Here is a 24,673-nt window from a genome sequence, read left to right as displayed (position 1 = left end):
GAACAAGGTCCAAGACCCTGTAGGACCAGAGGGTCATGGTTTAGTCCAGAGGGAGTAAGAAAGGAGAACAGGGATTAAGGGACATCCTGGGCAGTGGGCTGGGGAAAGGGAAGAACTCAGACCTGGAAGAAATGAAGTTAAAAAGGAAAACCAGTTGTGGGAAGGCAAAACTTTCCCTCAGGCCAGTTCCTGTTTGTTTTTGGAGTTGGCTCAGCTAGCACAGAGCCTAACATTTAGAAAACTGAAAAAATAAATTCTGATGGCAGAAGTCATGGGGAAAGGGTTCTGGGTGGGAGAAATGGGGTCCTGGAGGTTTCTGCCAAACAGTCCTTGGCTCTAATCCAGGAATAAATTCTGCCTGTCCCAGCTGTCTGCTCCAGAGGCCTAGGAGCAGAAGAACATCTCAGCTGCTGTCTTTGAGCAGAGGATCAGCTGAACCTGTCTGGGCCGGGGCTCAGGGCATTGGCCCCCAGGTCTGGGAAGCCTGGCAGGGAGACGCTAACCTCCTGGAATTAAAGGGCCTTCACTGGTCATAGAAGACATAGGACGGAGAGGAAATGCGGCCGCAAGGAGCTGCCACCCAGTCCCAGCCTGGCCCCACTTACGGAACTGAATGAATTATCAATACTCTCGGTGCTGGAGGAGAGCTCCTGGGAAAGGGCCAGAGGGCAAGGGGAGAAGGGTGGGGTTGGGGGAGGGAAAGAGACAAAGGCAAAGAATTTAGCTCCAACTTGGATCATAACTGCTTCTCTTGTGCAGCATATCTTTCTGCTTTAGTGAAAGATGGTCAGCCTGGACACGCCACTTGCCCAGAGTCTAGACATTTGGGGGATGTTGGAAGGCTAGCTCGGACCTTGAGATCAAGAGCTGAAGGCAAAGGCACTTCGTTTTCTATTTTATCTTCTATTCTTGCCTGAACAAACCTTCCTTTTAGATCAAAACCCTAGAGCTGGATCCCTAGTGCAGTGAGTGCCTGGCCAGGGTTCACTTCTTTCCTATCACCCACTCACATGCTTTCAACCAACCCTTCTCTAGGGGACAGCCACCAACTGCACGACCCCTGGACTAGAAAGTCTATATTCCTCTAGTTTCCTGACCATCTCAGGCAGAGTTAACCCTTCAGGTGTACAGATCTCCTTAGTCAGCCCCAGGATCACCCTAAGTGTGTGACAAAGGGCATCCCAGACCCATGAACCTGAAACCTGTGGGCTGGATGCTCACATCTTCATCAGTCTCATTAAACCCATTAACCCTCTGGCTTCCTGTCAGGCTGCTGCACATGACACTGAATACATGACATTTCTGGACTGACGGACAATTAGGTCATAGCTAAATCCACCCAAGAAAGCTAATTAGCAGGGCAGCTGCAGTCTTGATCCCAGCCCAAAGTCTGATCCCAATAATCTAAACATCACCCCAGCTGAGTGCAGTGACACACGCCTATAATCTCAGTATTTGGCAGGTCAAGGCAGAAAGATCAAGAGTTCAAGGCTAGCCCAGGCTTCATACTGAGAGTCTTTCTTTGGAAACAAACAGAACATTAAAAAAATAAACCCTCCCCGTCTCCTTTGCTCAGCTGCTATCTAGGAACCAAGTGCGGGCAGCACACCCAGGAGCTGCAGAGAGTACTCACGCCCTGGGCCAGCCTGGGCTCTGTCCAGTCTACCAGGGCAGGCAGGCGGTGGCGGCACAGAATGTGTGCGCAAAGGCAGGAGGGGAGGGTGTGGACTACAAGGCAGAGTCTTTTAGAGTTTGCAGAGCAAGGAGGTAGTGGGCACTGCACTTCTTCTCTACAGTCAGCGTCTGCTTAATTCAATTCTATGGCTGAAGGTCGCAGTAGACGTGCTACGTTTGGGTTTTCCTTTATGAAACTGGGCAGGAGAGCATTTACAGGGTGTAGCCACACTTGGAAACACCCTGCTAAGGCCACAACTCTTCTACTTTGAGTAGCAGTGGGAGGGAGGATTGAGACAGTGAGGCTGGCAGAATGTGTTACAACCTACTTGTTCAATTTCTACACCTCAGCTATCTGGGAAAGAGTAACAGGCAGGAGATTGGCTCTAGCTGATCCTCTCCCAGACGCGAGCTGGTGGACTCATGAATGTCCATGGCGGGCAGGAGGATATCGTGATCTGTTCCTCTCCTCCTACTCCCTAGGCCTGAGTCATTTGTACTGAGTCAGCTTTGGGGAGTAAAGCTGAAGCCAAGAGCTGACATCACACCCTTATCAGGCTGGAAGGGCTTCCAGTGTGACATGCAGCAGATTTCTCTGTACAAAGGTTACAGTCCTGAAAAGACAAAGCTATCTGTCTGGAGTGTCATTATGTAGAGAGGACAGAACTAGGGGGTGGTACCTAAATAACTTGTGCCCCCCCCCCAACTCTATGCCAAAAATATTTATTATTTGGCTACAAACAGGAAGGAAAATTGAGGCTGATAAGAACTGCTTTGAAGGTTGGGCGCGTGTGTGTGTGTGTGTGTGTGTGTGTGTGTGTGTGTGTGTGTGTGTGTGTGTGTGTGTGAGATGTGAGAAATCAATGTTAGAACCCTCTGTAAGGAGCATGAAGGAATCCTCATAAGAAAATGGAAACTTCTGAGATCTGGCCAGTGAAGAAGAGCTTTGTAGGGAGACTCCAGGCAGGAAGTAGCCCTGGGCCTCTTCCCTGAGGCCCCACCTCACTTCTGGGAGGTTCTCCATAGTGGGAGGAGCATGGGATTAAGCAAAACCCAAAGGAAAACTGAGACTGGGAGCAGAGAGGGTAAGGCCCCACCCAGAAACTCTCCTTCTTTACAAGATCTTGCTTGGGCTCTAGAAAAATCTGTAGCTCATTTTAATAAGATGTGTATGTACTTACTGCCTCTGGAAACAACTTTTCAAGAAAGACACGCTGACAAGCTCCTCATATTGGAGCTTTGGTATTAGACTATCAATTCTACTCCAAGAACAGTATTTTATCCTCCATCCTCTGCTGCCTTTGGGATAGAACTCTGCACACTGTACAAGCAACTAGTTGTTTAGTGAGTCAGTGTTTCATGACAAGGGGGGAAGAAAAGGAAGACCAATTCCCTTGGCACCTCAAGCACAAAACCTTTGATAGACATATCCTCAAAATGTCAAAAGGACTGGCAGAAACCCCTGAGTTTGGCTCCATGCCTAGAAACCTAGTGGTATTTATGTTTGTGTTCTCTGTTTCTCTTTCATGCTTTCACGTTTCCCAAGGAGCCTCAGTGGATTCAAGTGTCTCTCTGCCAGCATCAGCTAACCCAGGAGGGCCTGGGGAAGTGCTATCTTCCTTCCTTCCTTCCTTCTTTCCTTCCTTTTTCCCCCGGACCTAGTGATCAACTAGGAGCCAGGCGGGGAAGAACGGCAACTGGAAACCCACCCTGGAGATTTAAACGCTCATAGAATACCTGCCTCTCAGAGCCATCCATAATCCTGCAGCAGAAGTTAGATGCATAGAAGAGGGACCCCAGACCAGCATAGGGTAAGAGAAACCCTAAGGCCTCTGCTTTTCTGGTCCTAAGATGAAGACTAAAAAATAGATACAGGGAAAAGTCAAGCCAGACAAGAGGCACCAATGAATCCCCTCCCAGATGCGCACACGCACTCCGACCAGATCTGATTTTAGATGAGGCAGTTCTTTCAGAGAAGTTCAAGCCTTCCAGGCCCTCAGATCCACCACAATCTGGAGGGTTCTTCTTGCTCTGCAACAACCTCCCCTCCTAGACCCTGGACTCTGCTGCAAAGCTTAGACAGAAATGAAAACAGTCCACTCTACTTCCCGTAATAGCTTGGGCTTTGTCTGTACACAGATGTGGAAGTGCAGACTATCACATCCTGGGCTCTTCTTCCCCCATGACCTCTTACAGCTGGGATCTGGGGGAACAGATGCTGAGGAATGACCGAGGCAGCTCAGCTGAGTGACTATGAGCATGAACTGTGGACCGGGCTCCTGGTCTAACAGTCACTAGTTGAGTGACCTTAGTAAAGTCATTTAACTTCTCTAAGCCTGGTTCCTCACTGGTGAAATAACACCAGGTAGAGTTGTGAGGGTTCCACATACATTGTCTGGCCTGCTGCCTAGCATATCAATGGTCAATAAACAGTGGCACAGTTAGCTTTAGTATCATTAAAATATCAAACAGAATACATTTCCAGGGAGAGCAGCCTCCAAATTCCCCTTGCCTACTGCTTTTCCTTTCTCTAACTACTCTGACTTCCCTCCACTTGAAAGAAACTTTTCTGTATCAAAAATGTGGGTGGTTTACACCCCACAGAGCCAGATGCCAGGACCATGGGCATAAGCTTTCCAACAGTGCAAATTCATTGTTTTTCCTTTTTTCTTTTCTTTCTTTTTCTTTTTTTTTTTTTTTTATTTTAAACCCCTTCTTTTCTAGGCTCAGCTGGCAGTCAGAATGGGAGCCTGCCCACAGTGAAATCAGAGATGAAGACTGGAGCACCATTAGTCTGGCAGGGACACCAGGCCACTGAACTTGGCTATCCACTGGGCCCTTTCCCCACAAACTGTCCAGATGTATAGTATACATGGTTGACCACTCACTTCCTGCTCTGTATCAATATTGGGTAGCCTGCTACTGCCGAGTTTTCTTTTCTCCGTCTCAGCTCCTCAACCAGGCATTAGACTTACTTTGCCAAGGCTATTTCTCTCTTCCCTTTCTGTTTATCTCCAGCGAAGGCAGGACATTCTGTTGAGGTCCCACTGGTAGAGAATAAACTTTACCCTATGTTAGCAAAAAGCAGGATCTTTGGGGAGTGAGGGAAGGGGATTATGAGGAATGGCCAGAAGTAGTTGGTGTACTAGTTAGCATCCTTCCTCTCCCAGCACAGAAAGAGCACAGCCCTTTTCCTTCCTTGTGGGCTGCTGGACCTCAGCCAGGCCAGGTCTCAAGCAGGGTGCATCAGGCCTGTACCACAGTTCTTAGTGTGTGGTTAATGGAATGACAGCACCGTTTAGTGAAAGCCAACTCTGGACTAATTCAAGAGTATCAGCCCTGCCATTAGCTAGATGACCTGAGGCAAGTCACTTTATCTCTCTACTCTCTGCATTTTTCCTCTGTGAAATGAGGCCATTGGAATACATGAATTCTAAGGTCTTTTTCCATCCTAACATTCCATCCTTCTAACAGTGAAATGGAACAGAAGGGAGGACAGAGAACAGAGTGACCCCTGTAAGATGTCCTGTCTCCATGCAACCCTCGGACACCTTGCCCTTCTGTCCCTCCCCCAATTTACCTCATCTTCATTCTCCACTTTAGGGTTGCTGGCTGTTCGTTTCAGGTTGCTGCTGAGACTTATGCTGACTGTAGCATCTGACTTAGAGCGCTGGTGAGTCCTTTTGGAAGGAGACAGCCCTGTGTCAGGGGCCGGGCTCAAAGACGGCAGCTCCCTCTTTCGGTGAGCTGGCTTCAGCTCATCTGAGAGGATTAGCTTCCGTAACTTGGTCCCTCGGGAGTGTCGTTGGGTGGAAATGTGCATGTCTGAAGAGTAGGCCCCAAGCAACAGGGCACACTGGAGGGAAAAGTTGATGCTCTGGCGACATCGGTGGACTATGTAGGGTTTAATGGCATCGCCCACGTCCTCATCCATGTGAATATACATGTTAAGCAACTGGGGCAAATAGAAGTCCACATCCTCGTTGCGAAAGCAGAAGAGGCGGTTGCCAATGTAGGCCTGCACTCCAGGCTCCTTGGAGTTGTACAAGTATGAGATGGCCATGGAGATGTCAAACAGTTTTGACTCGAACAGCCTCAGGAGCCAGGACTGTTTGGCCGAGTTGTTTTGTCGTCGTCTTCTCGCTCCTTTGGCTGTGCCGGAGGCCACAGTGGCCCCCATCTCATCTTCTTCCTCCCTGATCTGGGCAGGTGGATCATCTAGGCAACGGATCTCATTGTCCACACCATCCCCATTCACCAGCTCCAGCGGGGCACCTTTACTAGAGATGGCTACACCTCCATGCAAAAGCTTGACTTTCTCCAGCACCTCCTGGCAGGCCTTCTGGGCCACCTCAGGGTCAATCACTGACAGTTCCCCGACCCCCTCTGTGATGACGCTTAGTAAGGAGCCCCCATTATTCCCTGATGGGCTAGGAGTAGGCTCAGAAGTTGGCTTCAAGGTGGCAGGCTCCACTACCATGTCTCCCATGGCTACAGCCAGACTTGGAGCTTCCAAGCTAGAGGAGGGAGACAAGAACAGAAAGGGACACACACACACACACACACACACACACAGTGGTTAGTGGCGTCATATTCAGGTCTTCCCTTTACCATGAAGCCTGCCCAAGCACCTCCTCCCTCCTGTCCTTCTTCACTCCTTCAGCATCAGAGAAGTCATCTCAACAGAAATCTCCCTCACTGCCTCCACTTCTGATCACTGCATATCTTAGTCCTTCTGTACTCACTCAAACTAGCCTCGGTTCTTAGCTTGTGTGTGCAAACAGGTGAGATAGTTATACAGCCTTGTAAGTTTTTCAGCACACTGGGGAGCAGCTCGGTCTTATTCTCTTTTCTTTAAATACTGTTTTCTTGTTCTTCCTGTGTCACCTTCAAATGCCTGTAGTGATACTTTTCCTATTTAAACTATTATCTACTTATTCATAACATATTTCACACACAAGTTCTCTGCCTCTCTCTTTATTTAGTATCAAAGTGTTATTGTCTTCTGAGATAATCTTACACCCAGGCTGGCCTTAAACTGGAATTATAGGTACTAGTTACTACTCCTGACTGTGGTTACAGACACAGAGTGCCCAGGGCATAAGAGCCAGCAAACACTACACTAGGCTTCCCTTAGTGGAGAGCGTCTCTCAAGCAGCCATCGTCAATCTTGCAGACGCTGTACCGTTTTTCTGCAGGTCTGGCTTGCTGACACTATACCCTCGCTCTAGGTTTATAAGCCGTAAAACTTAAACACACCATGTATCTTCTGTTTCAGTTTCTTCAACTGCAAATTGAGAAAAAAAATAATTACTTCACATTGCTGCTGTATAGAAGACAGACATAAACTTATGTGGATGAAATGATTTAACGTTTTTGGCACGAGGTAGCACTCAATAATGCTAGTTGAATTCTAACCCTGTAAAAGGTTACTAAACAGTGTGTGCTTATGTGCTATTATGAGGGACATGAGCTGCACTAGTTTTTTGTGATTCTTTAAAAATTTATGACCACACACAAAAAAATTTATGACTACTTTTCCCTCCCCTTACTATTCCTTCCCCACTCTCATGTATAAACTCTAGGAACTGGAAGGGCTGTAAAAAGACAAAAAAAATCAGGACTCATGGGTCTCTAACTTCTAAAAAACCAGGGATACACAGGAGTTGAAACTTGGCTCTCTCGGGATGGACTTGTTTTACTGGCACCAGGAAAGGCAGGTAAAGAACACTGCTGGTGAAAGCCACGGATCCTCCAGGAGCCTTCAGAGTGTCACCAAACCAGATCAGAAGGAAGAGTAAGCGAAAAGCAGAAGAAAAGGATCTCAGAGTGACCAGATCAGGAGAAAAGTCTACAACACTGTGTCAGATGATTCTGGCTTTAGAATCTGGATATAGCCATCAGTAGACTCAGAGACCTCTTTCCAAATAAAGAGAGCATCCAATGCACCACTTTTGAAGAAGGGAGAGGCTTCTGTAGAACTAGAATGTAAGTAATTTTCAGCTGGGCGGTGATGTCATGATCCCAGCACTCGGGAGGTAGAGGCAGGCAGATCTCTGTGAGTTCAAGACCAGCCTGGTCTATAGAGCGAGTTCCAGGACAGCCAGAGCTACACAAGAGAAACCCTGTCTTCAAAACAAATAAACAAACAACAAAAGAAAGTAAGTAATTTCTAAGTGTTTAGAACATTATTCTTTGTTCCAGTGAGGCTGGGGTATCTATACCTTGGGTGAGTAGAAAAGGAGTGCTCAGTATATGTTTTTCTGGTCACTCTGAAGAACTTTTGTTTTTTCCCTGGACAGGGGTCTCATGAATTTCAGGCTGGCCTTGAAGTCACTATATAGTGGAGGATGATTTTAAACTTGTGATACTTGTGCCTCATTTCCCAAGTGCCAGGGTTAGAGGTATGGGCCTGTATGCCTGGTTTGATTGAATCCAGGGCTTCATACATGTTAGGCATGCACTCTACCAACTAAGCTGCATCTCCAGCTGCAGAAGTCTTACTTTCTACCACCTTCCTTCCACTGATGCGTCTTTTACCTTTGAAGCGTTAAGTGGCAAGGTTACTTTCATTTGCCCAATATCACACAGTCCAGTTCTCTGCCTCCCAGGAATAGTACCAAAGCTTTGCAGAAAGACTGATGGGAAACTCTTCAACTCTCAGATACCAACAAAAAGGGAAGCTTTACTAACTTTCTCTCAACTCTGTCAAGCAAGAAAAGTATCTCTGTACTCCTGATGAGGTCTGGGCTTGGTATCAATATGAAGGAGGCAGCCTTTCACTACACTCTTTCCCAGAGTTAGGCAGTGCCTCTGAGCAGAAGAACCAGCATGGCTGCCTATGTGGATTGCACAGGAATAATAATAAAGCAGCTTTAATCACTCCTGCCACACCTCTGTAGGGAACTCTCATGACTGAGACCTTTACCTTCTAGGTCTTCTAGCCTCAATCAACTCTGTTCAACTATCTCTTTTTTCTCAGTGTCTGTATGCCTGACTCATCCTTCTCTTTTCTATTTCAGAGACCTCTTTAAAAAAAAAAAAAAAAAAAAAAGATTTATTTATTATGTATACAGTGTTCTGTCTGCATGTACGCTTGCAAGTCAGAAGAGGGCACCAGATCTCATCACAGATGGTTGTGAACCACCCTGTGGTTGCTGGGAATTGAACTCAGGACCTCTGTAAGAGCAGCCAGTGCTTATAACCGCTGAGCTATCTCTACTGCCCCTAGAGACTTCTAAATCACAAAGCTCCTAAAAGTCTGCTTTTCAAAACCTTAAAGGAGATCTGGTGTGGGGTGCAGAACTGTAATCCCTGAGAGTCAGAAGCAGGAGGATCAAGAACAAAGGTTCAGTTATATAGCAAAGCAAGTTCAAGGCCCAGTTTACATGGTATAATCTAAAGAGAAACAAAGCAAAAAATTTAAAGGGGTAATGAGAGTAAATAAAAGCTTAGAAGCAGAGTATGTGTCTAACATGTACAAAGCCCTGTATTTGATCCCCAGTATCATTAAAACAAAAACAACCACTGGGCTGTGGAGGTGCACACTTGAATCCCAGCACTCCAGAGGCAGACAGAACTCTGTGAGTTTGAGGCCAGCCTGTTCTACAAAGCGAGTTCCAGGACAGCTAGGGCTGTTAAACAGAGAAACCCTGTCTCAAAAAACAAAACAAAACCAACCATCCCCCAAACTTCCAAGGGAAATGAAGTTCACTCATCCTCACACATAAGAGTGTCTTAGACTTGACAGGAAATTAATATTCCTGTCCCAGTTAATTGGAATTGTGTTTATGACTGGCACCAGGAAAGGCAGGTAAAGGTATCATCACCTTTTATCCCATAGGCAAAAGAAGACAGTCTCCCAGGGCTCAGCGAGGAATCCCACATGAGTGAACAGACTCCCCCACCTGCCTAAGAAACCGGACGCTATCACCAGGTGCAGAAAAAGCCTGGCATAGGGCACGTGAGATTGGCTCAGTGGACAGGAGCACTTGCCATGCAAGCTTGGTGGCCCAAGTTCCATCCCTTGAGCCTAAGGCAGAAGGAGAGAATCAATCATGCCATGAAAGTTTTCCTCTCACCCTCACATGCATGGCATGGCATGTGTGTACTGGCCCACGCACATGCACACGAAACATAGATTTTTTTAAAAAGCAGGGTATGGTGGTATATGCCTGTAATCTCAGCACTTGGGTAGTAGAGGCAGGAGGATCAACAGTTCATGCTCATGTTCAGCTACTTAGTGAGTTGAGGCCAGCCTGGGCTACAAGAGATTATTGTCAAGACAAAACTAAAACCAACGCCCCCCCACACACACACACAAAAGAAAAAAAAAAAAAAAAAAACCCAACCAGACCAAAACAAAAAAGTCGGCAGATAAGCCTAACTTCTCTTTTATACAAGCATCTCCACCTGGCTCCTAGGGACTCAGGGACAAGTCAGAGAAGGCATACTAGAGGGAATAGGGTTAGATCATATTGGCAATTAAGATAACAGAAATCGGGACTGAAAAGGTTGTTCAGATGGGAAAACGCTTACTCTGCAAGCATCAGGACCTGAGTTTGAGCTCCAGAACCCATGTCAAAAAAGCCTAGCATGGCAGTGTACACTTGTGACCCCGGTGCTGGGGAAACAGAGACAGGCAGGTCCTAGGACTATCACCTAGCCAGTCTACTGTGCTCAGCCAGATGCAAGCTGAGGAACTCCTGTCTTTTAGAAAAAGTTGCTAGTCAGCATCTGGCAAACAACCTGAAGTTGTCTTCTGGCCTCCACATGTATGTGTGCACACACAAATAAACATATGGGCAGAGACACATCTACATGAGTAACAGAAATAAGGGATTCTCCAAAATCTAATTCAAATATGCTCTTCAATAATTTCTTCACCTTTAAAAGCAATGAAAATAAACCTTGGAGCACTAACTATTCTGAAGAAAGTAAAAGGATTAAAATTCAGCAACAAAAAAAAGGAAGAGAAACAAGCCTTGTATTTATCACTCTTCCTCCTACAAGCTGTAGCATCCACACAGCTGAGGATCCACAGCACACTGGGAGTCTAACCTCTCCTTAAGACAGACTGGGGGGAAAAAAGAGCCTCCTTGTCTGAGCCTAGCAGCTTGTCTACTAGGAAAGAAGGAGGGAGCTGGGGAAAGATCAGAGCTCCAAGTGTTGACAACTGTGCCCCATGGAACTGGGCAAGGTAGGCATGATGGGTAATCTTCAATCAACTTCATAGGATTTAAAGTCACCTTGGAAACAAACCTCTGTATGCATGTCTGTGAGCGATTTTCTAGACTAGGTTGGAGGAATCATTCCATGGCCGGGGGCCCCAGACTGAATCAAAAGGAGGCAGTAAGGCGAGTACATCCATTCATGGTCTCTCTGTCCTTACTGCAGATGCAGTGACCAGCTGCCTCTCTCCTGCACCACACCACCACGCTCCACTCAGATCACTGTAACCTCAGACTGTGAGACAAAACAAATTCTCCTTTAAGTTGCTTCTGTCAGGTATTTTGTGACAGCAACAAGAAAAATAACTAATACAGTAGAGAAAGGCTGCGTATCAGGGTCAGTCCAGGTTATGGTAGTACAGAGCAGCTTCTGAAGAGGCAGAGAAGGTGGCCACATACGTGTTTTATTGGCCTGAGCAGTTATGCCTACAGAGGACTCTGGAGGGAATATTATCTCTTAACCAGGCTATCTTCAACTGAGCACCTCAGAAATTCTGAATTTAATAAAAAAGGTCTTTTCATGAAAAAAAAAAAAAAAAAACTTTTCATGATGTTGCTTGCACAGAATTTAATGAAAAAAGTCGTCATGAAAAGACTTACTGTACTGGCCTTTCAGGAAAGATGGTACCAAGTCCAAAATCAATGCCTTTACCCAATCACCATTATTACCACTTCAAATATTTTACCATCCATGATAAATATGAACTATTTCACACCAATCCTGATGCTTTAACATGCTCCTGCATTTTCACAGAATGTCTTTTGTTTGTTTTTGAGACAGAGTTTCTTTGTGTAACAGCTCTGGCTGTCCTAGAACTCACTCTGTAGACCACTTTGAGACTGGCTTCAAACTCACAGAGATCCACCTGCCTCTGCCTCCTGAGTACTGGGATTAAAGGCGTGTGCCATCACTGCCTGGCACACAGAATTACTTTTTAGAAATCATCTGATCTAGGGCTCTTCTTCAGGCAGGCCAGCTCAATTTTCCTTCCTTTTAAGGATCCTTTGAGATGGGTCACAAGAAGTGGGGGGAAAAAAAAAGATAAAGGAACCAGTATCTTACTGTATGAGGTGCAGTTAAAGTTCACAGAAAAGAGGGCCAAGGGTGTAGTGAACCAAGGGTCCAGTGCAGTGATATAGGATTTATCTAACATGAGCAAGGCCCTGGGTTTCAATCTCAGCAATGGGAAAAGCTCGGATGGAAACAAAACTGTAATAATTACCTAAACAAGTATAAATCCTCTACAGTCAAACTCTCTTTTGCAACAAAGGGTTGGGAAACAAGCGTTTAAGTGAAACCATGGTAATGAGTTCTGGATAGAAGTTTATACTGAGATAAAGAGGCTAGCTCCAATTTGAGGGAGTGTGAGTACAGATGTAGAGAAAGGGACTGTTAGTTTTGATCATAAATCCCTACAATGCTATTGAATATTACCAAGTGCATGTACATCGCTAGCAGCAATTTTTAAAAATAGGCTGCTCTTCAAAAGGGACTCTGTATCACCCTAGGCTGCTTGTTCTGCTGTCAAGTTTCTTGCTGGGGCTGGAGAGAAGGCTCAACAGTTATGAGCATTGTCTGCTTTTCCAGAGGACCTGGGTTCAATTCCCAGCAGCTCACAACCATCTTTAATCCCAGTTCCAAAGGAACAAACATCCTCTTCTGGCCTTTGCAGGCAACTGGCACATGTATGGCCCATGGACATACAGGCAGGCAAAACATCCATACACATAAAAATTTTTTCTTAAAAAAGAAGTTCCTTTCCATGTCTTAAGGTCTATTACAAATCTTTAAGAACTCAACTCATCTTTCACCTTTGACTTTAATGGTAAAGGAAGAATGATTTTTACATTTTTCCCTGTAGAGACTCTGGACTGAGCAGTCTAGCAAGCTCAAGCCCAGCAGGAAGCAAGTATGCTTGCCCAAGGTCTCAAAAGATGGTGGCATCAGGGAAGAGGGCATTTTCAACTACAGCCGTGGGGGAAGGGCAGTGGTCTCACAGTAGTTAGGTCAATATTGATCAAGCTGAGAACTCTGTGTAAGGCCATGCAGCAGGTATAAGCAGATTCCAGCCAGACAGCCTAAGCCTGCTCAGGAGCCCCTGATGAGACTGACAGATGGTAAAGAAAGCAACCTGTACTGCTCACCTTTCTCTGAACTGGTCCTCCTTGTTTAAGCCCTCAATGTGCTTAGACTAGGCCCTCTTTTGTCCCACGCCAATTACGGAAATGATCCTCCCAAGCCTCTTCCCCAAACCAAAGCAGGAGCTCAGTTTGTTACATTAGTGTTCAACAAACATGTTCTTAGGCAGTGTGGACCCAGATGAGAAGCAAGGACAACTAGAGGTATGGTTTTTTTGTTAAGGGCACATCTAAGGAGGGAAGGTGGTACTCTGAGTAACTTTGGGGTAAGAAGTGAGCCAAGATGGTTTAACTATTTTCTTTTTTTTTTTTGGGGGGGGGGGAGTACAGTTTGAGACAGGGTTTCTCTGTGTAACAGCTCTGGCTATCCTAAAACTCCATTTGTAGACTAGGGCTGGCTTCGAACTCAGAGATCCGAAATCTGCTTTCCCAGTGCTGGGATCAAAGGCGCACCACCACCACCTGGCTTACAGAACTATTTCAGACCTGAGCAGGCCTAGAGTTGGGAGAGGAATGGAGTGCCTGTGCTTTCCTTATTCTCTCAGGCCAGAAGAGATGTGGGAGACGAAGCAGGAGCTCGTCAGCGGCTAGGAAGTCCCTTTCCCAAGGGCTCTTCTACAAACACATTTTCTAACTACAGAATCTGGAGTTAGGGATCAGGCGCAGAAAGAGAGGCACAGGTGGTCAACGATTTCACATGGCGCAAGAGAAAAAGGCAGAGCTGAAAAGTAGCAGGCCAGGAGCTTGTGTTCCAAACTGACTTCATACACGCAGAGCCCAGAGAGATCGAAAGATCAAAATAAAGGGAAAGTCTCAAGATGACAAAACCACTAGCAATAAATACCTTTTGCCTGAGAACCTGCAGTGTTTAATAAATTAAGAGAAAAAGTACGATGCTTCTCCCAACAGACACCCTGCTGCTGGCCTATTATTGCACTGGTGCCTACAGGATGGGTCCTTTTCCTCAAGAGAGCATTTTCAAGTCCTGATTCTGAATATGCCAGCTCTTTATATCATCTCATGGTCCTTTTCCCAGTCACCCCCCACCCCGGACATACACAACTTCACCCCTTAGGTCCAAGTGCTTATGAAACTAACCAACACTATTCCACTAGGCTTCCGTCAGTAAAGTAATGATCTGGTCTAGACAGGAGTAGGAGATACTATCCTGTGACCTAACAAAGACCTAAAATAAATAAGCTGAAGCAAAATTTCTCACGGCCTCATTCAGTGTCCATGCAAGCCTGCCCATCTCTCCTAGTGGTTGCTCCTAAACAGTCAACGAAATGTAATGTGATCGATAGGGACTTCTTTAAGAGTTGCTCCATCCTTCAGAAACACACATCTGTCCAGAAGAGCCCGAGAAAGCTGAGGCTCCCCTCCTCACAACACGTTTTCTTCTTAGTTCAAGGTTTGGCTGCTCTGAAATAAGTGATGTGTGGAGATACGGAGTGTGACAGAGAACACTTAAAGACCACAGGGAAAACAGAACCAAGGGAGACAAAGATTGGCAAAGTCCTGGAAAGAGGGTTGTTTTTGTGTGTGTGTCAAAACTTGGAAATCCCTAATCCGAAGGGGTGTTCACGGCAGATCCTTCTCCTACAGGAACCATCCTCCGGAGGACTGGAGATTGAGAAGGGGGAACGCGAAGCCAAAGACAACCAACTCCAGGTATCATCAGGCACCCCAGAGCAGGGTTGAGCACCGAGGTCAAAGTAGATGGGATCCTGGGCATGATGACAACGGCCTGAGATCCTCTGAGAAGGGAATAGGCAATTCTTGGAAGCTAGGAGCTGGGGGAGTGGGGGACGGTGAGGTCATGGAATCGGAAGCAGAAGAGAGGGATACGATCTTTAGCTGAGGGAAATGGGAACTGTGCTGAGGTTGCACAGACTACGGAGTGGGGCAAAAAATAGGAAAAGGGATAAAGGCGGAGTCCATGGAAAAGGTTTGGGAGCAGAAACACAAACGGCGAGGAAGGGCAAACAAGATGGACATTGTAGAGGGAGTCTAAGGTGGAAAAGGTTCACGGCTTAGAGGAATAGCTAAGGGACAGAGGCAACGGGGGTAAGAAGTGTGTGTGGTGGGGGGAGGTGGAATCCACGGGGCAGAGGGAGGGGCTAAACAGAAGAGGAAGCCAAGAAGCAGAGAAGACGACCCCGGGCCCGAGGGGAAAGGGAAGGACCTCAGGGTGCAGCTCCCACCAGCAGGGCAGTTTTGTAGTCGAACCCAGGTCGCGGTAGGCTGTGCGGGACAGGGTGGCAGAAGGACCCCCCCCTCCCCGGGCAAAGGCGACTCATGGGGGAGGAGCCGCTTACCTCCGGGGGACCCTCGCGGAGGGGGTGCAGGCGGTCGGGGTCGGACTGCCGACACCGCCGCCTCAGCAGCAGCGGCCGCTCCCGGGTTCCATTGGCCGCCTGCGCTTCCCTGACAGCGGCCGCGGCGGCTGCACCAGGCCCCGGCTGCGGGGCTGCCCGCGGCGCCGCCTGAAGGGGCCTTCACGCTGCCTCAAGTTGGACCGGACCTCACAAGCAGGACCCAAAACAACAATTCCTCGGCGGGTTTCGATGTAAGAGTCCCCTGGGCCCGAGCCCTTCTTGCCGGGATTTGCCTTCCTGCTTCCCGGACTGTCAGGACGCTACCGATGCCATAGTAATCTGAGTTGGGTGAGCTGCCCGAGTCACGCCTGTTCAGAAATAAAAAGGGGGCGGGGAAGAGCGATTTGGAAGCTTGGGAAGGGGCGGGGGAGCGGGGCGGGGCTTATCGGTGGAAGGCGGGCCCAGTGTTGGAGGGCGGACCTAAGAGGCGGGCTTTACTAAGGAAGCCGAGAGGGAAGGACCGTGGGCTGGATAAGCGGCGAGATGTGGATGCAGTGATAGTTTATGTACTTCCACAAGTATACCGACATGCAAATTATATGTAAATGACTCGTTTGTATAAGCCACTGAGTTGCTGTAATTGCCATCAGTGGCTTTTTCTCCTCCTATCCTACAGGATTGATTCCCTTCCTAAACCAGCCGGTGGGACCCATGCTGGAAGGCCAGAAAACAAATGAGAAAAAGAAGGGATCAGAGAGGAGGACAATCACCCTCACTTTCCTTTTCCTACTCATCTTCAAGGACAATGCCAAGAGCATGCCCCTGTGGCTTCTGGAATGGCGCGGTCCAACCGCCTCACTCTTGCACCGTTGGCAGCACCGCTCTGGGCCAAGGTTCTGCTTCCGAGGTCATCCCCAGCTTGGGCAGCCTTTGGCCTCCAGTGTCCAGTCGCCTTGACCTCAAACAGGCTGGACAAGCCAGGTTAGGAGAGGTGAGTGAAATGACGAAAGCTTAGAGGAAATCTTTTTCCAAACCAAACAGAACCATGCGAGACTGAGCAGACACAAGCGGCCTTGCAGACAGGGCTCTGTGTTGGTTTTGTGTTATTGGTTGGCCACTGTTACTGAAAGCCCTCCCCTTCCTCAGAACGACTGCCCCGACGCTCTCCTGGAACCGCTCTCACGACCTAGGGCCCCCTGTAGGGGTAAGGATCTTAATATTCTACTGGAAGCTGGTTGAACTCAGATCTTGGATGCCATCTTCACTATACTTAGTGTTTGCGATCCTTCTTTCCATTTTCCCTCTATTCCCCCCGCCCCCCCCCTACACCTTTCCCCTTTAGAGACAGTCTGTTTTTCCCAGGATGCTTTCTATTCCTCGGCTCAAGTCACTGGCCTGTAAAGTAACTAGGAATATATCCACATGCCCCCATACTAGACTGAACCTCTGTATAATAATGACAGTATTACCATAACAATATAGTAACAGTAATATCTGAGGTGATAATACCATTTTCCAAGGTTGGGGGGGTTGGGGAATATCAAGAAAGTACTATAATACTACATGTCTGTTATTGGAACATTAATACATGATGAATGTCCCAGCGTCAGTATTTACTGGGTGACAGATAAACAATTGTAGCTTGAGGGGGCTGAAAAGATAGCTTAGTGGACTTGTGACTCTTGCAGCGACCTGGGTTCCATTCTCAGTACCCACAGGGTGGCTCACCACATCTGTAACTCCACTTCCAAGGGGTCCAATGCCCTCTTCTGACCTCTGTGGGCACCAGATACATACCTGCGTACATGGAGGCAAAACATTCATGCAGATAAAATTAGAGCTGCAGCTTGAAATGCCTGCCTAAAACCCGCCGCGGTCAGTACAAACGCAGAAAGTAGAGCAAACGGAGTTCTTCCGTGCTGCAGACACAAGGCAGGGCCTCGTTAAACTGACACAGGAGGCCTGGCTGCATGGTATATGGCGAATGAATGGAAGGTTTCTTATGAATTCTGCAAGGCAGGACTTAGGAGAGATATTAGATAGTCTCCAGCAGGATGAAAAAGAAAGCGCATTCCAAGAGTAAAAAAATCACATGCTGAACAATAGAGGACAGGACAAACAGATAAACTAGGCTAAAGGAGGAGCATAGTAATGGAAGATAAGCAAAGAAGAGCAACAGGGTGCCAAAGACAGTTCAACCTGTCACTGTGTGGGCCAGCACCGTCCCACCTGTCACACCCACAGTCCTCAGCTCGCTTCCAGTCATCAGCTGTATCAACAAGTGGTGAGCCTGTGGTAGCCTAGAGTTTAAATGTTACACATTCCTTAAAGACCTAGGATTCCATGGGGCCACAAAACTAGTCTTTATTTAATTTGATTTTTGGAGACAGGGTCTCTCTACATAGCCCTGGCTGTCCCAGAACTTACTATGTAGACCAGGCTGAACTCAAACTCAGAGATCTGCCTGCCTGTGCCTCCTGAGTGCCTGGATTAAAGGTACTTGCCACCACACTGGGTTAAAACTAGTTTTTAAATATTGTAAAAACAGGTATGACAGGCTGGATATATTAAAATAAACAATACAAAATGAGGTGTCAAAGTCCTTTTTGGTTTGTTTTTTTGAGACAGGGTTTCTCTGTGTAACTCTGGCTGTTCTGGATCTCACTCTGTAGACCAGGCTGGCCTTGAACTCACAGAGATCCACATGCCTCTGCCTCCTGAATGCTGGGATTAAACGTGTACACCACCGCCGCCCCTGCTGAGAGCCCTTTTTATATTAGGGTTTGTGTTCATTTGTGTTTGTTTTCTGAAACGGGGCTCACTATAGCCCGGGTTAGTCTTTAACTCTGTAGCCCAGATTGACTCTAAACTTGCATCAACTCAGCCTGAGCCAGTACTTTTGGCAGGAAATTTTGTTTTTTTAAGACAGGTCTCTCTGTGTAGCACTGCATGGCCTGGAACTCACTGTGTAGACCAGGATAGTCTCAACCTCACAGAGACCCACCTGCCTCGGCCTCCCAAGTGCTGGGACTAAAGGTGTGCACCACCACTGCCTGGCCCATTTATGACATTTTTATGAACAGACACAAATATATGTATATATTCATATATACAATTTTACTTTGCTCATATTCTCCCATCCACCCCTTCCTTTTTACTGGTTTGCCTTTTGAGACAGGGTCTCATGTAGCTAAGGCTAGCCTAAAACTCCCCAATTTCCTCTTGCCTTCTTAGTACTGAAATTAGAGCCATCTGCCCCCCCCCAACCAGCTTGTACCTCCCATTATCATTTGTTTTTGAGGCGCTTAGATAACCCCGGCTGCGTATATAGTGATCCTCCTTCCTCAACCTCTTGGGGTTTTTCCATTGACAGAAAAACAAGACTTCAAGACTAGAGTATCTCTTCAAACTGAGGATTTTATTGTCAAGATGGCAACTCTCTGGAGCTGGTGAGACGGCTCATTGGGTAAGGTGCTTGCTGCCAATGCAGGTTGTCCGAGTGGGAGTCCCCGCCCTCGATGGTGGAAGGAGAGACCTGACTCCTGCAAGTTGCCCTCTGCCCTCCGTGTGTCCTCTGCAGTAGGTGCACATTTACAGCTTTGTCTTTCTGCTTTTATCTGGAGAGTTTGGGTTGTTGGTTGTTTCGTTGACTCTCTGCTGCATACATCCCAGCCTTGTTTCTACCTGTATTTTGACACTTTTATTTATATGCAGTGTTGGGGTTGAATCTAGAGCCTCCTGCACACTAAACGAGGGCTCCACCACTGGGCTCTATCCCCAGCTGTTCCCTTTTGGAGCTAGGTTCTCAATCAGTTGCCCAGGCAGGCAGTGAACCTGCAACCCTGTTTCAGCCTCCCGAGTAGCTAGGATTACAGACCTAATTTTTAACCAATCCTTCGTCTTCAACTCTGAGCTCCTAGAGCAGTGCTTCTCAGTCCTCCTAACGCTGCTGCTGCGACCCTTTAATACAGCTCCTCATGTTGTGCTGACCCCCAACCAGAAAGTTAGTTTTGTTGCTACTTCATTACTATAATTTTGCTACTATTGTGAAACATAATATAAATATTTTTAGAGACAGAGGTTTGCTTAAGGGGTCATGACCCACAGCTTGAGAACTGCTGACCTACAGGAGGGGAAAGATTCACCTTTGCATTCTAAGAATCCATAGTTTCCACCATAGGAAAAACTTTTATTTGTTGATATGGCATCAGATTGAATTCAGAAGCAGATATGAGAATTTAGTAGCGCATAAAGGAGATTTATGAAATTGTGAAACAATGTGAAACTTTACTGATGTCTTATTTGAGAAAGTATATTTTTCAAAAGTGAATAAATTTTAAATATTTTAAGTCCATAGGTTCGACTAAATTAATTTTTCTATATTCCTATTTTCTTTTTTTTTAAAGCCTTAGTCCTATTTTGTTTTATTTGGGGGGAAAAAAACAGGGTTTCAGCTGGGTATGGTGGCCTCCCAGCAGAGCCAGGCAGATCTTTGTGAGTTCAAGGCCAGCCTGGTCTACATAGTGAGTTCCAGGATAGGCAGAGTTACATAAAGAAGATCTCACTGTGTAACCTAGCCTGGCCTCAAACCTGAGACCCTCCTACTCCCACCTCTTGAATTCTGGAATCACAAGCAGGTTACTTAGCTTCCCCTCAGTCTCCTAAGTGTCAATCATAAAACCATGAAAAGCATAGTACATTATATTCAAGTCTCATTTTCAAATAGCAAAACCATGAGAAGTGTATTCAAAATTGAAGTATAATATTTTCATTATTCTCTAAATTCCTCACCACTGACCCTCTTTGTGTGTGTACGTGCATGTTTTTGCTGGTGTGCAAGTATATGTGTGCACACACACAAGCTTGTGGAGGCCAGAGGATAAACTTTTGGTGGTATTCCCTCAGGTGCCATTCACTTTGGGTTTTGTTGTTACTTATTTTTTTTTTTTTTTTTTTTTTTTTTTGCATCAAGCTCTCACTGAGCTGGCTGAGCAAGCCCCAGGGATCCTCTGGGCTTTGCCTCCCTGGGGTTATAAGCAACACCACTGCACCTAGCCTTTTAATTCCCCCAAAGATCTATTTATTTATTATATGCAGTGTTCCGCCTGCATGTATGCCTGCAGGCCAGAAGAGGGCACCAGATCTCATTATGGATGGTTGTGAGCTACCATGTGGTTGCTGGGAATTGAATTGAGGACTGCTCTTAACCACTGAGCTATTTCCAGCCCCTAGAGACTTCTAAACCACATAGCTCCTAAAAGTCTGCTTTTCAGAACCTTAAAGGAGATCTGGTGTGGGGTGCAGAACTGTGATCCGTGAGCCATCTCTCCAGCCTCACCCCTGGCTTTTTAAATGTGGATTCTGGAGCTGCAGAGATGCTCAGTGGTTAAGACACTCAATGCTCTTGTAAAGGACCCAGGTTCAATTCCCACTGTCCACATAGGGGCACACAACAATGTGTAACTCTAGTGCCAGGGGATTTGATGTCCTCTTCTGGCACACACACGATACTCATAAATACATGCAGGCAAAACACACATACACATTTAAAAACTTTTTTTTAAAAAAAGCCAATGCATTTTATACTGGAATCACTGAAAAATACATGAGCATACTTAATATGAAATAAGAGTTTCATGAATTAATACCTGTGTGCAGCACTCTCATACTTTGGGGCTTATTTTATTTCCCTTTTAGAAACAATGTTTTGCATTATTCTAAATAGATTTCATAGTTTACTAGTGGCTTGCAATATAAAGTTTGAAAAAACTAGACAATAAATGTTCAAAATCATATTGTGGAGCTGGAGGAGGTGGCTCAGCAGTTAAGACCACAGGCTACTCTTTCAAAGGACCTGGGTTCAATTCCCAGAACCTGCATGGCAGCTCATGAGTCTCTGTAACTTCAGTTACAGGGGATTCAATGCCTTCTGGCCTCTGCGGGCACCAGCATACACACTATGCACAGACATACAGACAGGCACAGCATCCAGACACACAAAACAACCAACCAGCCATCTGGTGGGATCTGGAGCACAAATCATTGGTTGAGCGTGCTTACTGTTCTTGGGGAGGACCACAGTTCAGGCCTAACACTGACTTCACATGTCAGGTGTCTTAAACCACATGTAACCTCAGCTCCAGAGAGAATCTGACACCCTTGTCTTGCTTCCACAGCCGCGCCCCCCACCCCCACAAAATAGTCATATGGTAAGTGGTAAAACTAAAGTTGGCTTTCATGATCTTTCCAATAAACAATATTTCATCTTTACTAAGTAAACATGTATTCATGTGTGTGGGGGCAACTTACTAGGCTGGCCAAACTTACTTTGTAGACCAGGCTGGCCTCCTGTGCTCCCCAAGTGCTAGGATTAAAGGTTCATCACCATTGTGGCATATCTCTCTCTCTCTCTCTCTCTCACATATACATACATACGTACATATATACATATATATATTATATATACACACACACACATACATACATATATTTGAGACAGGATCTATATAAGTCCTGGAACTCACTTCTGAGTATTTTAGTATTTTTTGAGGAACTTCTGTACTGATTTGCATGGTGGGTAGCTTTCCTCTTTGCCTTTTTTGTGGTGTTAGCCCTGAACCCAGGCTTTGTGCATGCCCCACCAGTCCCAGTGCTCTACCACTGAGCTGTACTCCCAGCCCTCTCCTCCCTTCTCAAGAGATACTGTTGGCTCAGCCCTAAGTGGGACTCGCTATTGTACCTTTCCCCTCAGAGCTCAGGGCTCCATGCAGAAGAGGGGGGGCAGGAAGACTGTAAGACCCACAGGTGGTGAGTGACTTTTGGGGAGCTGTTGCACAGCAGATGCACAGACAGACCCAGAGACGGTGACAGTCCACACAAGACCTGCTCACGCCAGAGAACCCAGCATGGAGGTGGGGAAGCGGGCACAACCTCTCTGAACCAAGGAGCTGTTCTCAAATGATAGCTGCCTCGAGAGGGAGAATCCCTTCTCTTCAATGCAGTGACACTGGTTACATCAGCTACACTTCTGGGCAGGCCCCATTCTCAGTAGTAATCAGTCAAAACAAACTGGACATGGTCCATGTGCTTTCTGTCTGTTTTAGAGAGAGAGAGAACATGAAGTTGGGTGGGTAGCGAGGTGGGAGACGCGTTGAGGACAAAGAATATATTATATTGTATGAAATTCTCAAAGAATAAATAAAAACATTAGTTTTTAAAAAGACAAAGCTGGTCAGTGGTGCTGCACGCCTTTAATCCCAGAGAGGCAGAGGCAGGTGGATCTCTGTGAGTCTGAGGCCGGCCTGGTCTACAGTATGAATTCCAGGACAGCCAGAGCCATTATACAGAGAAACCCTGTCTCAAAAATCCCAAAAATATAAATAAGTAAATAAATAAATCAATAAATGAATGAATGAATAAATGAATAAATAAATACAAAAGAGCCAGGGTGGAGGTGGGAGTGGTGCATGCCTTTAATCCCAGCACTCAGGAGGCAAGTGGGTCTCTGAGTTCAAGGCCAGCCTACGAAGTGAGAGTTCCGGGACAGCTGGGGCGACACAGAAAAACCCTGTCTCAAAAAAAAAAAAAGGACAAAAGAACTACTGTCAGGCCGCAAGACGGTTCGGTGGGCAGAGGCACTTGACACCAAGCTGATTGCTGAGTTTGATTCTTAGGACCCTCGAAGTGAAAGGAGAGAACTGACTCCCCCAAGCTGTCTCCTGACCTGTACTCCAGCCCTTTGGCATGCATGCACAGACACGTAAGAAAAACACAACAGAAGAATACTGTGGTTGAGTGTGGTGGCACACTCCTTCAGTCTCAGCACTTGGGAGGCAGGGGCAGGCCGATCTCTGTGAGTTCGAGGCCAGCCTGTCTACAGAGCGAGTTTGATGGCAGAAGTCAACTCTGGGTAGTTCCTTGGTTGCTTTCCATCTTACTTCTTGTGAAGGTGGCCTCTAATTGAACCAGGTGCTCAGCGATCCAGCTAGGCTGGCTAGCCAGCGAGCTCCAGGGATTCTCATATTTCTGCCCAATCCCCCAGCACTGAAGTCAGAGGTGTGCTACACTGCCTGGCTTTTCAGTGGATGCTGGGGATCTAAACTCAGGCCCTCAGGCTTGTCCAGTGGGCACTTCTTTATTGACCGAATCATCTCTCCAGCCCCCAAGTTCCATCTGAAAATAGGATAAAGCTATTTTTAATAATCCATGCAAATCAGGCTAGTAAGATGGTTCAGTGGGCAGAGGCACGTGCCACCAAGTCTACAACCTTAAGTCCTACACTTCTTAGGGTTTTACCATGCTCTACTGCCATGCCACACACCCACAACCTTGCCGCTTCTAGAATGCCCGCCTTTGCCTTTTCACCTTTATAGTCTTGACTAACTCACACTTGCTTGCCTTTTCCATGCTGCCTCCCCAGATTACTCAGCCCCACTGAAGTTTCTGGTTCCTCTACGGCCCATGCTGTCCCTGCTTTGTGAGTTAGAATCGTCCCACTGTCCTGCTTACCTCTTCTAGGAAGTTCTCTTTGATCCCCGTCTGATCTACATGCTGCTCCTTGGGCTCTGGAGGCCCTCTGTGCTTACCACTCAGAAAACTGTCACTGCTGTTGACATCATTGTGGTCTTCCCAACTAGAATGTCTGAAGACATCCACATAGACCAGTGTTGTAAGTGCCTAGCACTTCAAGAAACAAGAGGAAGCCGGGCGGTGGTGGCACACGCCTTTAATCCCAGCACTCGGGAGGCAGAGCCAGGTGGATCTCTGTGAGTTCGAGGCCAGCCTGGTCTACCAAGTGAGTCCCAGGAAAGGCGCAAAGCTACACAGGGAAAGCCTGTCTCGAAAAACCAAAAAAAAAAAAAAAAAAAAAAAAAAAAGAAACAAGAGGAAATACCAGAATCATATTCGTAGACACATATGTGACAGCAGAGATAATATCAAGAGCTCTCTTACCAAAGGAGAGTGAGATTCTGGATCTGTTACAGTTACACATAACTTCTGCATGTTGCTGAGTTTATTAGAAAGGAAGGGAGAACACGAAAGGAGAAAATAGAAGGCGTTATGCTGAAAGCTACATAAAAGATGAGCAACATGTAGGAGAACCAGGTTCCCTGGAGTCAGACACCCAAATTAGCATTGTGAACACTCAAAACCATAGGTCTAGTTAAAGACTGAGCCTACTAATAAGCCTGGACTTCCTCCCACGTGGTGGGCATTCTACACCACCATTCTATACTACAGCCCACTAACTCTGGGTTCTTCAAAGGGCCAGTCTGTGTCTAGGTTGGTACATGCCCTGGCTCCTGGGAGAAG

General features: G+C 46.7%; 1 protein-coding gene across 5 annotated transcripts in view; it reads right to left on the bottom strand.

Annotated features, from left to right (window-relative positions):
• The window catches only part of Pi4kb (phosphatidylinositol 4-kinase beta), a 34,202-nt gene extending 18,451 nt beyond the window's left edge, over positions 1–15,751 (bottom strand). Inside the window, exons 1-4 of one of the 5 annotated variants that reach the window (XM_028857454.2) lie at positions 15,362–15,545; positions 6,934–6,961; positions 5,255–6,191; positions 606–650 (exon numbers count right to left, since the gene is read on the bottom strand). In XM_028857454.2, the coding sequence (XP_028713287.1) occupies positions 606–650; positions 5,255–6,163 (954 nt within the window). In that variant the 5' untranslated portion in view covers positions 6,164–6,191; positions 6,934–6,961; positions 15,362–15,545. Of the gene's footprint in view, positions 1–605; positions 651–5,254; positions 6,192–6,859; positions 7,736–15,361 lie in introns of those variants that run through there. The other 4 variants (XM_028857450.2, XM_028857455.2, XM_028857451.2 and 1 more) reach the window with 4 other exon arrangements.
• Positions 15,752–24,673: the final 8,922 nt, after the last annotated feature.

Source organism: Peromyscus leucopus, chromosome 6 (assembly GCF_004664715.2).
Source record: "Peromyscus leucopus breed LL Stock chromosome 6, UCI_PerLeu_2.1, whole genome shotgun sequence".
Taxonomy (NCBI): Eukaryota; Metazoa; Chordata; class Mammalia; order Rodentia; family Cricetidae; genus Peromyscus; species Peromyscus leucopus.
This window is presented reverse-complemented; position numbering and strand designations above follow the sequence as displayed.